This window comes from Oryza brachyantha, chromosome 9, assembly GCF_000231095.2.
Source record: "Oryza brachyantha chromosome 9, ObraRS2, whole genome shotgun sequence".
In the NCBI taxonomy this organism is placed as follows: domain Eukaryota; kingdom Viridiplantae; phylum Streptophyta; class Magnoliopsida; order Poales; family Poaceae; genus Oryza; species Oryza brachyantha.
Genome location: NC_023171.2, coordinates 10,697,806 through 10,713,195, shown reverse-complemented (window position 1 = coordinate 10,713,195; position 15,390 = coordinate 10,697,806). Strand labels below are relative to the sequence as shown.

The 15,390-nt window shown below is 40.4% G+C and overlaps 2 protein-coding genes across 5 annotated transcripts; one reads left to right on the top strand and one right to left on the bottom strand.

The window, feature by feature from the left end:
- Positions 1 to 1,171: 1,171 nt before the first annotated feature.
- On the bottom strand, positions 1,172 to 5,548 carry LOC102709592 (probable N-succinyldiaminopimelate aminotransferase DapC). Its single transcript, XM_006660623.2, has 2 exons — positions 5,207 to 5,548; positions 1,172 to 2,534 (listed from the first exon to the last, which is right to left on the bottom strand). The coding sequence occupies exons 1-2, from the start codon at positions 5,441 to 5,443 to the stop codon at positions 1,383 to 1,385; spliced, it is 1,389 nt and encodes a 462-aa protein (XP_006660686.1). The 5' UTR covers positions 5,444 to 5,548; the 3' UTR covers positions 1,172 to 1,382.
- A 390-nt stretch (positions 5,549 to 5,938) lies between these two features.
- Positions 5,939 to 13,121, top strand: LOC102704914 (dipeptidyl aminopeptidase BI). Of its 4 annotated transcripts, none has more exons than XR_005812461.1 (12): positions 5,939 to 6,464; positions 7,495 to 7,717; positions 7,805 to 7,946; positions 8,029 to 8,226; positions 8,336 to 8,470; positions 8,649 to 8,777; positions 9,602 to 10,005; positions 10,172 to 10,388; positions 11,264 to 11,454; positions 11,713 to 12,008; positions 12,083 to 12,283; positions 12,567 to 13,121. XR_005812461.1 is itself a non-coding variant. In XM_015840887.2 (10 exons), the coding sequence occupies exons 1-10, from the start codon at positions 5,939 to 5,941 to the stop codon at positions 11,891 to 11,893; spliced, it is 2,346 nt and encodes a 781-aa protein (XP_015696373.2). In that variant the 3' UTR covers positions 11,894 to 12,033. The 4 variants fall into 4 exon arrangements, 1 of the variants encoding a protein (XP_015696373.2); XR_005812460.1 differs by having other exon boundaries at positions 11,713 to 12,013; XR_005812462.1 differs by lacking the exon at positions 12,083 to 12,283 and having other exon boundaries at positions 11,713 to 12,013.
- The last annotated feature ends 2,269 nt before the right edge of the window (positions 13,122 to 15,390 follow it).

Genomic DNA, 15,390 nt, shown 5'->3' with positions numbered 1-15,390 from the left:
GAGCTAATTTCCCTTGCTTAATTATGATAGTCGTAGAACAGTATTGGTACCACTATAATGTCAGAGTAATACTAGTACCTGCGTCACTCCCGGCCGTACAAACTCAAGAAGGCCAATCAGATGATCAAGATGACTGATCATTGCATCAGGATGCGGACTCTTGGGAACTGCACTTTTCATTGGAGAAAAATATGGTCTTGGAGACCGCACCGTGCAATGCTCACTCACCTGTGCCATTCTTTTATGCAAAGTCGGCAACCAACGCTTCAATCATGCTAGTACACTACAGAGTATCAGCAGACAAGGTTAGCATGGCACACCCCTGTCCATATGCAACCATGCATCGACAGCCAATTTCCAAACGCAAATCTTGTCTACTACTACTACTGATAGATTTTGATTAATTCACCATATATTAATTAATCATTTAACCAGACGGTGCCAAAACAAGGACAGCATGAGTTCACCGTACCAGTCTCTGTCTGAGACAAGAATAAAAGGAAAAAAAATGAGTAAAACATGCATGGAGCCATGGAGGAAGGTGTGAAGTGTGAACTAGGAAAAGATTGGCATCAAGAGAATATGAGCACATTTGGCGTTGCCATATGCCTCCAGTGATTGGTCAGTGGTTCTTTCTTTGATCTTATCATCTCTTTTTCCTAACCGTTTGGTTGCCCCGGTCGGCAGGATGGTCAGGTGTATGGTGCTAGATGGTAACAGCAGGTGCAGAATTGTGTGCACCGTTGAATGTAACAGCTAACTAGTGATGCTTGTTTCACCTGCAGAACCAGTGGCTCATGGAGGATGCCTGAGCCTGACGATTTTCTGAAGGGCCTCATGTCTCTTTCAGAAATCCAGAAGAGAAAAAGAACTGCTGACCAGAAGCAAAAATTATGCCAAGGACCGTGAAAATACCTCAGAGGTAGCATGTGATGAAGACATTTTAATCTAGGCATGAGGCATCACAAGTCAATGCACATGACACCAGGAAAACAACAGTTTGGTAGTTAAAAAAAGACAGTTTGGTGGTAAAAGTAAGTGGCTTGGATATCACAATCGTCCCTCCAGCAAAACTGTAATGATACAGTTGAATATTTTGTGTTGTTATAAATGCTTTGCTTTAAGTCACTTGGTAGACTAGTAAAAATCGTAAGGTAGAAAAACAACTTGGGCAAATAGGGGCCGCAGATTGCTACGTAGGCTAGAAAAGTGTAATGGCAGCAATCCTGATCCATCATATTCGCTTGTACAGCCAAATACAAACGACAATAGAGATGAAGTCACTGACAGGATAACTATCGCTAGAACGGTACATGCATTTTGAATGCAATTATGATCAAGTACATTATTCAGAAATCAATAGCCACATGCAATTGCTGGCATCATTTTTTCCTGAGCTTTGTCTTCATCCTCTCAACTGCAGCCCTCAGCGTTTCATCATCCTTGCAAAAGGTGAACCTCACCAAGTTTTTCCCATCCTCAGGGTTGAGATAAAATACACTAGGTGGTATGGCGACAACACCGACTTCACGAATCAAATACTCGCAGAACTCAATATCATTGTCGAAACCAAATGGGGTGTGGTCGACCATGACGAAGTATGTTCCACTTGAAGGATAGACAATGAAACCTGCATCCTTGAGTCCGTTGACTAGCAATGCTTTCTTAGCGCTATAATCCCTTCTCAGTTCCTCATAGTAGCTATCTGGTGCTCTCAGAGCTGCAGCTGCAGCTGCTTGCATCGGTGTGCAGGTGGCAAATGTGAGAAATGAATGAGCCTGCCTTACACCCCATGTCAGGTGTGGTGGTGCGATTGCCCAACCGATCTTCCATCCTGTTAGTGAGAATGTCTTCCCTAGAGAGTTCATAGTCACAGTCCTCTCATACATGCCAGGAAGAGAAGCCATTGATATGTGATCTGCCTCAAAAGCCAACTTGTCATAGACCTCATCAGCAAAAAGCAACACATCATTTTCTTTGCAGAGAGCAGCAATAAATTCAAGTTCTTCCTGCGTAAACATTTTCCCAGTAGGATTGTGTGGTGTGTTTATCATAATAGCTCTGGTGTTCTTCGAGACTGCAGCCTTTAGCTCTTCAAGAGGGACTGAAAAATCTGGAGGATGGAGAGTAATGGCTTTTACGTTGGCACCAGCCATTGACAGTGTAGCCAAATATGAATCGTAGAATGGAGCAAACAAAATCACTTCATCACCAGGATTGATCAGACCCAAAATCGTTGCAGCTATGGCTTCTGTGCACCCAGATGTAACAGTAACTTCCTTCTCAGGATCGACTTGCAGTCCAGTGTCCTTCAGGAATCTTTCAGCAATAGCTGAGTTCAGTTCAGGCACACCATATCCTCTTGCATACTGATTCTTCCCAGCATTGATAGCTTGAATAGCAGCCTCTTTCACAAAGTCAGGGCCATCAAAATTCGGAAAACCCTGGCCAAGGTTTATTGCTCCATGCTTGATGGCAAGCATACTCATCTGTGTGAAAATTGTTGTCTTAAACTTTTCCAACCGCTTTGCAACCTGCAATAGAGAATGGATCAAGAAAAAACCTCAAGGGTATATATGCCGTGACTAGAAGTAAAATTATACTGATTAAACATTGCATATAATAAATTTTCTGTTACTCAAAACCAAACAATAATACATACACGATTTCATTTTTGTTTGGCATATTAGACCTCAATATCTAAATGAAAAATATTTGGTTCATATCAGGTGAGTCTCAATGTATTGGCCACTGGACTTGGAACTGATATAGCATGTTCTACAGTGGATATTTATTTGCTCACATAGCAATTACAAAGCCAACATGGAATATTTATCTTAACAGAAACACATTATGTAATGTAACCTCAGGATATTGAGTCAACTAACGAACTACTCTATTGTGTACAGGATGGTGAGTAGAAATCTAGCACCACTGTGTCTGCCAGCTCTATCACAAACCCTTCCCAGAGGTTTGGTATAAAGGATTGGTTTCTGATTGAGGGCCTCTTCGGATTACAAGATATTCAAAGGATTTTCAGAGGAATCCTGTTCATAGGGATTTTTTCCTTTCCTATCATTCGGACCGTGCAAACCAGTCATAGGAAAATTGAAGGAAGTATTCCTTTGTTGCTGATTTCACCGGTAGGAAGTATTCCTTTGTTGCTGATTTCACCGGTAGAACACAGGAAAGTTTCCATCCACTCCAACCTCATTTTTATTTTCCTTCGCATAATACCAAGGCAATCAAGCAATAAGCAGGTGCTGGAAGCTTGGGAGGATAAGATCAAAGATAAGGCTTTCTGTGTGGGCCCATTTGCAGAGTCTAGATAGAAATTAATATGTATTGCTTAGGTAGACTAAAATCTATGGATTACTGTTGATCTTGAAATTCCCGTGGTGTATATATTCCTATGTTCCGAACACTCCAAACCATCCAATTCCTAAGTTTTTCAATCCTCTCTTTTGCATATGAAATCCTATACTATTTCTTTGTTTTCCTATTCCTATATTTTTCCTATCCTGTGTTCCGAATCTGCTTTGCTTCAACTGTGCCATGCCATAACACTGCTATATTGACAAGTTTGAGCAACCCTCTTTTGTAATCTCTTTTGAGGTGGTGAATCAAACACATTCACAAACATGGCATGGATATATGGCGCAAAGTTTGTTATCAAGGCAAGATGTCCTGAGGCATCCATCATAGTGCTAGGATGCTACACGCTTTGGTAGAATCACATGAGAGTTTTCACCCTCCTTCCAGAAATAGAAGGAAAATAGACTCACAAAAAAATACAATGATAATTCTAACTCCCACATGGGATTTAAGAGAAATGTACATATTTCTTGCTGGCATTGTAGAATATGGCATGAGACGATCAAGTCAGAATCAGATGAGTAAATGATACCATAAGAATGTTTATTATACAATGTGATGGATTAGGAGGACTAGCATGGAGCCACAATATACAGCAGAAGATCATACAAGCAGGTTTTGACAGAACAAGCGTGGAATACTGTAGCAATGATCTGTTCAATGGGTGCAGTAAAAAATAATTTGATATCTTGTAGGCTACCAGGTAACCATAACAAAAAAAAAGTACTAGTATTAAACTATTATATCTATATATACCTTTAGATAATGGAATAATGTTGTCCCGGTGGGTGCACACAGAGATGCAATTATGTCTCTATCATATGCATTTCATATGTTAATTCTGGGGAAAATAGTCGTAATTATAACCTCTTTCCAAAAAATAAGAATATAAGAAATGTGCTAATCACTTGCATTTTTTCCATAAACTAGCAGCATGGCCTATATAATTAAGGATAGGACCATATTTATGCCCAAAAGGGTATTTCAACTACCCGCTTATTTCTGGGTATTTTTTTTGGGAGTCGGTGGTTGTGCGTGAGAGGAGGGAAAGAGGACGGATGACTCACCTTTTAAGTAGTAGAGAAATATGTAAATAATTGAAACATTAAACTAAACTAACTTAGTTCGACTTATTCTTTTGACTAATGAGTAATGAGAAAGAACTGCAGTCAATTATAAGTTCATAATCATCTAAGAAAGAACCGCAGCCCAAGTGTTTTTGATATGTAAGTTCCAATTTCTCTTTTCACAACAAATGTACACTGTTTTCACCCTTGACTTCTGCAGTTTAGTAGTTTTTTTTTAGTAGATTACAAGGTGTCAAGGTCAATAGCTAGACCGACGCATATGCACACGACTAGAATCATGGACGCTGTGGATAAATCTTGACCTCACGGAGTGTGATTACAGCAGAATGTAAAGTTTCTTCAGGGACTTTTACTGTAACCCCAGCTTGCTCAGCTGGGAAAACAAATTGACACTAAATGCAGTACCGATCAATAAAGTAACATAAACAAAATTGTAATCTAATATGATTAATGAGTCCTTAAGCTCACACTCCCAATAATGCAACAAGAATGCCGGCAATAAGTTTCTTCCAATAATTAGGCTAGTCCTAAACCTGCAGGACACACCGAGGCAATGCAGAGCATTAGTAATCACCAAACCTAACTTTGACGATCATTTCAAAGTATACCGCGATCCCCTTGATCACTACCAACCACAGAGCAACCCATCCGCCAGTATGCAAGCGCAGCCACACACACAGAACCACAGAGAGTTAAACAATCAAGCTACCGAAAGAGGGGGGAGGGGTGGACCGCGAGCCCACCTGCACGGGCTGCTGCTTCTCCGCCACCGGCTTAGCGGCGCCGTTCTCGGCGGCGACGGTGGACGCCGAGGCCATGGGGGAGAGCGCCGCGGTAGCCGCCGGCGAGATCTTCCGGAGCGAGGCGAGGAGCGAGCGGCGGAGCGAGGAGGCGGACAGGAGGAAGGAGGAGGAGGGATTTAACGGCATCTCATGGCGCGGCGCGGGCGTCGGCGTGGCGAGAGGGCCGGCCAGATTCATGAGGCGCCCGGGAGGGAGCAGGAGCGGGTCGAGTCGAGTGATCGAGTCGCGCCGCCACGGGGGTGCGTCGTGGTGGCGCCGGCCGGAGGAAGCGTGGGCGATGGCGAGACAGCACGTAAGCTCGGCTGCCCTAGTCAGTGACGAGTGGGCCATTGAAATCGTAGGGTCCACATGTCTGCGAGAAGAGCTTGTTCGTTTGGGTGGGAAGTGGGCGTCCGAATGAACCTGGACAATATTTGGGCGCGCGTGCTGTCACGTGCCAATGAACCTGGACAATATTTTTTGTTGACTAGAGTGGACCAGAGTGCCTTCCGGCCCGCGAGACGCATTTTTGTTCTCTTAATGAGCCGGAAAGCCCAACTGATAGGCTTACATGGGCTCAATTCTGGCGAAGCAAAACCCCAACTAAAACCTCCGCCACCACCACCGCCACAAGACGCCCGTCCTCCAATCCCCGCCGGCGACCGCGGCCACCGCCGCGACGACGGCGAGACGATGCGGCACCAGGTAGGCCTCCTCCTCCGGCGCCACATCCACCGCCGCGCCAAGCCCGCTTCCGCGCCTCCCCCGCCACCGCCCCCCACCCCGCCGCGCCCGCCGCAGAAGCCCGAGCCTGTCTCCATCCACGGGGAGACGTGGCACGACAGCTACGCGTGGATGGGCGCCCTCTCCGACGCCGCGGCCATGCGCCACATGGACGTGCACATGGAGGCCGAGGAGAAGTACGCCGAGGCCTGCCTGGCGGCGGCGGGCGCCGACCGCCTCGCGCGGAAGCTCCAGCTCGAGATGGCCTCCCGCCTTGCCTCCGATGCCTGCACGCCGCCCGTCCGCTGGGGCCCCTGGCTATACTACCGCCGTGCGGACGAGGGCAAGCAGTACCCTGTGCTCTGTCGCCGCTCCGCGGCGCTGCACAGCGAGTTTGTCTCGTATAGCGATCCCTCTGCTGGTTTCGACTTCACTGCCGGGAAGCGCATCGAGCAGAAATTGGTCGATTACAACAAGGAGGCCGAGCGGTTCGGAGGTAACCACTGAAACCTATTTGGGCATTGAAATAATTCCAGTTCGTGTTTACCCCGACATATATTAATTTAATTAATGGCGCTCTAAAGTTAATATCTGTGAATTCCTTTTTTTGAAATAAAGTATGCAATTCGTATTTACCTTCGCAGTGATTCCATTGTCCAGTATTTAGTTCGTCTACTTGGCTAGTTTACCTTGCATTGGATAATACCTAAGCAGCAAGTCCCACAATATTGTTGATGCGACTTTTTTTTTTCGGAGAAAGAGTGGAAAACCTCTTCCATTTCAAGTTTTTCTGCTCTGTCCCCCTTGATCTGCATAAGAGACCACAATAAAATACAATTAGCAATCTGAAAAATTATCTCTACAGGATTGTTTGGAAACTTATCATGAAAACAAGCATTATTTCTTATTTTCCAAATGGACCACAAGACTGCTGAAACTCCTACAGCTACCAGATTTTTTGTAGCTTTGTTAAAACCTCTCATCCAATTATGAAACAAATCTTTTCTGTTGTTCACAATGCTAACAGCAAAAGTACATTTAATCACACTCCAGACCAATCTAGCTAAATTACACTGAAAGAAAAGATGATCAATTGTCTCGTCTTTTTCACAAAACTGACATTTTTTTTATTCTTCTTCTTCCAACCCCTCTTATACAAATTATCTTTAGTTAAGATACTATTTCTGAGAATCAACCAAATGAACACTTTAACTCTGAGAGGGACTTTAAATTTCCAGATTCTTTTAAAAGGATACCAAGCCCCCTGCATCATCATTGCTTGATAAAAGGACTTAACAGAAGATCTGCCATCTCTTGTCAAATTCCAGACCAAGACATCTTCATCCTCAGACAAATTAATTCCTTCACATTTTTCTTTCAATCTTTCCAACTTTCCGCTTTACTTCCAGTCAAAGCTCTTCTAAATCTCATAGCACTCCAATCATAGGTTAACACTTTCTCAACTGTAACATGTTTTTCCTCGCTTGTATAGTTTTAAAAAGCTATATCCTATGCTTGATATGCAGGATACTCATACGAGGAACTGTCTGAAGTGTCCCCAGATCACCGGTTCATTGCATACACTATGTATGACAAAGAAAAGGATTCCTTCACGTTAATGGTGAGGGACCTAGTGACAGGAACTCTTTGTGATAAACCTCGTGCTGACCGGGTTTCAAACATATCATGGGCTATGGATGGGAAAGCACTGGTTTATATTGTTACAAATGAGGATAGGAGGCCATATCGGTTGGTGCCTTGGTGGATCTGTTCTGTTCTGTTGTGCATTTTTATCTTTGCGGCATTCAGCTATATGTTTATGTTTTGTCTATGTAGGTTGTTTTTCAGCATTATTGGATCCAACAAGGACGATATTCTCATGCTGGAAGAACCTGACGAGAATATTTATTTAAATATCAGACACACCAAGGATTTTCGGTTTATAACATTAAATGTCTTTTCAGACACTCACTCAAAGGTACATTTTTTTGCACATTATACCTCTAATATTGTTAGCTGATTTTTCTTTCACTTTATCATGCTCGATTGACCTTGTCCAGGTATATTTGATAAATGCTTCTGACCCCCTGTCCAGAATGACATTGGTTTGGGAGGGTGAATCACAAGTTCATTGTATTGTTGAACACCATCGTGGATGCTTATATTTATTTACAGATGCTGCACGAGAAGGCACCCCTGTTGATTCTCATTATCTAATGCTGTCTGATGTGGAATCTCCTGGCCCAAAGAGCTGGAAGGTTTGTTTTTTGAATCAACTCTGCCATATTAAATTAATCCGAATGTAGGATTGATTCAGATTGGTTACTTTGTTTAATCTGTTTGAATCACTCTTAATGTTTGCGTCAGGATGTTTTTCTTGAAGAATCAGGCATTATTCTTGAAGATGTTGAATTTTGTGAGACTCACATGGTGCTTATTTTGAGACAAGGCAGAAAACTCAAGCTTTGTTCAGTAAATTTACCCTTCCCTGAACACATCAAAGTAAGTCAATTGATTTTCCTTACCAAAGTAAGATTCAAATTGCTATTCCTTAGTTCTTGATGGAGTTGTACAGCCCCACACATTGAAAATATTTATTTATTTATTTAATTAATTAAATCCACAATTATTTTTACTTGCTACTGCTCTTACTATTGGACACTTGTTTCCCATGTACTAGGTACCTGCTCGTCTGTCAGATTTCCATCCATTTGACTTGCCTCTTCCAAATCATGCGTGTCAGATTTTATCTGGCCCAAATTATGATTACCATTCCTCAACAATGCGTTTCACACTATCATCACCTGTGGTATGGATATTAGTTTGTATGTTGTGTTAGTTATTTATTCCATCCTTCTCTATTCTGCTTCGCACCTTTTGTGGATTTAATGCACAAAACCGCAAGCAGTCATTTTCTTGATTACAAAATGCATAGTTGCTTTTGCACACTTTCTGTGTGGCTCCTATACAACAACAGTCTTTCTTCTCCAACTTTCTAATCTATACTTTTTTTTAAGTGTATTCCATTTTATTTTGTTGGGATGCCTTATTATCTTCTTGCATAGCTTAGTACTGTGATTTTTTTCCTTTTGCTTTTCTGTGTCGCTCAAAAATCATTTGCATGAAGGTAGTATGAATTAGCTCCAGTTATTATTGAGCTCTATGTTCTTGAAGATGCTTTTCAGCTATAAAGCAACTTCATAGATGGATGATGTACCATATAGGAAATTCATTCCTTGAAGTCTGTCACTTTTTGAAAAGCGTACCTCAAAAAATATAAATTGTTTGGGTTTGGCATTGTGTTTTTTCCTTACCCACCTGTAACATTCTCAGTACCCCCAATTTATGTGCCCTTATCATGTTATATTTTCAACTGATAGTTGAGTCTTTATTTTGAAATTTAATGCATTGCCTTTATAGGATAGTTAAGTGATAACAGCTCAGTATTTCTCATGGTGCGATAGTTTGCTTGCATTGTGCATTGGGAACTTGCCCTTGAAATGATGGCATTGCTTGTGGCATCATAGCACTAAAATTTCCTCATCATGCCCTAGGAATACTCTAATGGATCAGATTATATTCATGCTTGTCAATGCATTTTTTTTACAGAACTTTATAATCATGTCATTTTAGATGCCTGATGCAGTTGTTGACTACAACCTACTGAATGGAAGGTGGAAGATAGTGCAACAGCAAAACATGCTTCATGAAAGAACAAAAGCACTGTATGGGAATACTTTTGCTGCTAGTATGGATAAGCCATCTTCAAAAAGAGGTGATTTGTCAAGTGAGGTTTTTGGAGATTGTGATTGGAATGAGCTCTCTGAATACTATGCTTGTGAGTACCATGATGTTCCATCAAAGGATGGAGTTTTGGTTCCACTGACATTAGTATATTCACAAAAGCACAAGCAAGACGGAAATCCAGGGTTACTTCATGGGCATGGTGCTTATGGTGAGATTTTGGATAAGCGTTGGCGTAGTGAGTTAAAGAGCCTACTTGATCGTGGTTGGGTGATTGCATTTGCTGATGTCAGGTATACCTCTCTTATTTTGTTAACATCTAACTAAGAAATGCTGGCTGAAAGCTGCACAAATTTGAGAAAGTGCTTAAATGTTTGTTGCATCAAGGAACATATCAGATTGTCTTTTGAGTCTTCACATGCATACAATTGTGTCAATATAAAGCACATCTTTTTTCAGGGGTGGTGGAGGTTATGGGAAGAAGTGGCACCAAGATGGTGCACGTACAAAAAAAATGAATTCTATATTTGATTTTGTTTCTTGTGGTGAGTTTCTTCTTGAGAAGGGTATCATACAAGAAAATAAGCTTGCTGGATGGGGATATAGTGCTGGAGGACTTCTGGTGGCTTCAGCAATCAATACTCGGCCTGATTTGTTTCGTGCGGTTGTTTTGAAGGTATATATTTTTAACCATGATGCATAGAAATCATTTGCTGCTTTCCAACATTAGTTCTCACTTTCCATTCTATGGTGCTATTTTATTCATCAACGCACATGGGAATTAGGAAGGACTTAAGACATTTGTCATTATATATGTCCGCACAAGATCAGATTGTTCTAGTTTTGTAAACATTGCAATTGTTTCTAAATGCTGCAGATTGGCATTACAATTAAGATGCATGAAACGATTGGGTCACTAAGAATAGTGAAAAATAAGCCAAATATAAACCCCAAAAGCTTAACTTTTGTAGTAGAAAACCAGAAATCTTTAATCTTTTCTAGTGCAAGGTGAAATCGTGGGTTTCTACATGCATTCCCTTCAATATTCGGTTGTTTCAATCATTTTAGTTTACAAGAAAAAAAATGTTTCACTCAGCTTAGTATGTAGCCTTTTTAGAAAGTTTGAGCCTGATTCTGGCATATTTGTGAAAACCATTGCATGTGACCACATGCTACCCAACATCCAACTATCCAAGACAAATTGCTTTTCCTGGCAGCTTTGTTGTTTTCAAACTGCAAGATGGCCTAGAATAATTTTTTATGAGTTGCTAATCCGTTCAAGCCAGATATATCAGTCAAATATCAAATCGTCCACAAATCACAAATCCATCCTTTATGCTCGTCATTAATAGATGTGTCAGATGAAATCAACTAACGAAACATTTCAAGTAACAGATTATCCATTGGGAACTTCTTGCTATCAAATTCTTCATCAAGTTTGGGATTGCCGTATTAGTTATCCTTCTCCTGTAGTCTTCAGTTTGTACTATTATCACTATTTTTGTTATTTGTACTGACAGCCCATCATGACTACTTCCATTTTTCCTCCAGGTCCCTTTCTTGGATGTTTGCAATACCCTTCTCCACCCTATTCTACCTCTTACAGCTATTGACTATGAAGAGTTCGGGTTTCCTGTGGACCATGAAGAGTTCCTTTCAATCAGGAAGTATTCTCCTTATGATAACATCCAGAAGGATGTACCTTACCCAGCAGTGTTTGTGACATCATCATTTAATACAAGGTATGCGTTTGTTTGTGGAAACTAGCTAGTTAGTACCTCCATCCCCTCGTGAGACCTCTGCAGCATAATTGCACAATAGCTCAGGAACTTGGTTGTTTTCATTTTATGCCTCAGTACCTTCCAGCATTGAAGCTTGTAATTTTTACAATATAACCTTAGACCAGATAAACAGGAAAGAGTGGCTTTCTATTGCATGATGTGTGCTTATGTAGTTCTTTTGTCTTGGACATGACTAATTTTTGTGGTTGAAAATGGTAGGTTTGGTGTATGGGAAGCAGCTAAATGGGCTGCAAAAGTCCGTGAAGTTACTCAATATGATTCAGAGCGGCCTGTAATTCTCAACTTGACAACAGATGTTGTAGAAGAAAGCAAGTATTTGCAAACCAAGGAATTAGCATTGGAGACTGCTTTCCTAATTAAAATGGTTAATGATACATGAGCATCTGGTTTTATCTCTTTTGAATTTAAACTTATTCCCAAACATGGGGAGCACATATTACAACGACATACCTCTCTTTCCAGCAATAGTCTGGAATCAACTAATTGGAGATTATGTGAGGTACCATGCTTCTATTTTGTTTTTTCCCCCTAATAACCTGCCCACTATAACACTATTATTCTTTTTCAGAATGTACTAGGCGGAAATCATATGTGCATTAGTTTGTGAGATAGTTACTCTGTAACAATTTATCACTGTCAATTATATGGTGTGGTCTGCTATCCCAAGGAGTTATTGGTTTTTGATATTATTCATAGCCAGGTGAATTGGATATCAGCGATGTAATTATATCAAGGGTGGTTTTGACGTCTGACAAGTCCACCATATATGGTATCTTACTACCAAAGTGTTGCCCATGATTCCTTGTTGCTAAATTCATCTTTGTTATGCTCTTATGCTGCTATCATTGGCGCATTCTCAATTCTCAGTTGCTTAACTACATATTTGATCCTTTTGTACTTTACCTTTCCAATCATGGAATTGATATCAAGTATCTCATGCAATAGATGATGTCTCATGCGGTCATGCCCTCATATGATCATACATGTTTCTACGCCAAGTTAATTTACTGCTGTCATGTATGAAGAGCTGATATCATATAACTGAATGCTAGGTGGGGCGAAATCTTTCACGCTTAGCTTGGAGCGTGTACTGCTGCTGTTTAAGGCACTTGCACTGTTGCACCACAACAGAGCTGGATCGACCAAAATATACCTTGTCTTGGCAGCGTGCACCACTTTGTTGCTTCATCCTTTCATGAAATTCTGCCTCTTATGGTCTCCCACGTAGTTATGGATGAGGCTAATTTTGTCTCATCGAAGTACATGGAGCCGTTGAATACTACATGCTGATATGAGGGCTTCAACAAAGCATAAGTTGGAAACCTGCTGCAGGTTGTGACCACACTGTATATTGGAAAATTCGGTTCAAACAGATCTCTACACCATTCAAATCAGGATAGATCGTGTTGAATTGCGAATCTGTAACTACATCGTCAAGTATTTTTCACAATGGCAACCAGTGTGTTAATATATCTTCGTGACTTGTGAGAAGGTATTTCTAGTTGGACGTTAGGGATTTTTAGCTTTATATTTACTAGCTTATTTCCTGCATGTAGTAACTGGACTTTAATTAAAGAAGGTTATTACGAACCTGTTATTATTATTAGCATCCGTTTTTATATATTATCTCATAATTGTTGTATATATATTTGTTATTAATTTAAACTACACAGATGGTGGAGAATAACTGATATATGGACCCTCTGCTAAGGCAGAGAGAGTTGATGGTGGGGTGTTGCTAGATTTACTACTACATCTATCTTATAAAGACTTCATTTTTAGTTTACACCACATGTACTAATACAATGCAGAGAGAACTTTCTTCCTCCAAAGAGGACAGAAACATAGTACTTTGTAATTTTGAAAGTCCAATGTTAATATTTTTATAACCTAAAAGTACTTATATTTTGGAACGGAGCAAGATATAATACGGAAAAAAAATATTACCTAGGACTTGGGTTCCCTTTACCATTGGGGGGCATGGTAGCGGTTATTGCACCTGATGAACTTTGGCCAAATTCTAATCTTGAAAAAATTGCAACAAAAAAAATCCTTGTGGTACATATATCTACTTATATAGTTGTTTGGTGAAGGAAACATGATAACATTTTATATTTAACATCAAGTTTTAGGTCCAAAAGGATTTGAGAAAGGAAAAATCAAAAAAGGACGTAGGAGACTGCCATTGCCATGTTCATGCAGGACCAACAAGGCCCAACAGGGAAGAAAAAAAAAATCCCTTCATCCCATATCTCTCAGCAATGTTCGGACAAAGCTCACACACTCTCCTTTTTCTGAGAGATTCTCTCCTCATCCCCGTCTCCTGCGATGCCAAATATGTTGCCGCTGCGCTCATGGACCTTAAAGCCACATGGTAAGCAATGGGTTTTGCGCCTCCAACCAGGGTTACCACTTGGGAGCGGTGACAGGTAGCAAGTCCTCGCCATTAAAATAGGAACCTCACATAGGTTGTTGTTATCGTGTGGTTTGCATGCTAAACCATATGGTTTACACATGGAATGGCCTCGCTGTACTGCTACAGTTGTTTTCACCTCTAAGGTCATGTTTAACGGTAGAGTCCATTGCGAGCTCTATCTGAAGCCATGTCAGCAACAATTGACTATTTTATAATGATACGTATAATGATAGAGTCAGGTATAGTTTCTTCGTTAATACAATAAAATATTTTTATTAAGCTAGTTTTATTTCTATACATTGCTATGCAAGAAAGTTTTCTTTAATAAATGCTAAGAATCAACTCTAAGCCGTTGCCATGGCAACAGCTTTTCTCTCTTCTTCTCTATTTTCTCTACATCACCAAATTTGTTTACGTGGCGACTAAGAGAGTCAGTTAACAGACACCTTTGTACGCGCCCTTAGGTACAACTCTAGCAAATTTGCTTAAGTGTACGGTATTAGTTCTAAGTTGTGAAGCATGCGGTACTATGTAAAGTGAGGAGGTGTTAAATGAAGGTAGTTAATTTATTTTGTAGCCATGTAATAGTGTAGTTTTCCCATTATTTGCAGTGATTGTGCTAATAGATGCGAAGATTAGGTACATTAGTTCTTTGAACATATGTTTACGACAATATTTGTATTTTGCATGTAGTTGTATAGTTTGTACCGTTTTTTGCAGTGGCGTGATGCTAATAGCTATGAAGAGCTAGTTTATTAGTCTGTACAAGATATCTGTGACCCCCCTATACATCTCTATTTGAGTCGTGGTCTTATGACTATTATTTAGTTGTATTGTTTATGATAATATAATACACACTATAACATTTTTGCTATCAGTTGCGTTGCGTTGTATATTGATTGTTCAATTATGAATTTATATATATATATATATAATTATTCGAATGTCAAACTTTTAACAGATGCTTACATCAAAATAACTTTTAGCAAAGGGTCCTGCCGACTTTTTATATTTAGCAAATAATATGTATTACCTATACTAAATATATCATAATAGTTATTTTCTATTTTCCATATTTTTTCTAAAAATACGATTCTAAATCTATATTTCTCTTAGAATTAACTTGGTGAAAACTGCCCCAAACCTCACAGTTTTGACTGCAAAACCATGGAGACCATGAAGTTTGAATTTAAATTTTTGGATCGTTTTATTTTTGGAGATTTTCACGGTTGCCACGTGATAATCCTGGTCTCGACTTGTTCAAATCCGAGCCGGGCTTCGGACATGGACTATAAAAAGGGTCTGGGAAAAAACCTAAGCTAAGGCTTCAATGAAGAGAAAAACAGATATTTCAATCTTGAAAATGCTCCCACCCCGTCTGTCGTTCAGGGGCAAAAGCGTCAGTTTAACGCTCCCCTCCCAAACCTTTTTGATTTTTTAGGGTTTAAGAACTCGCCGAG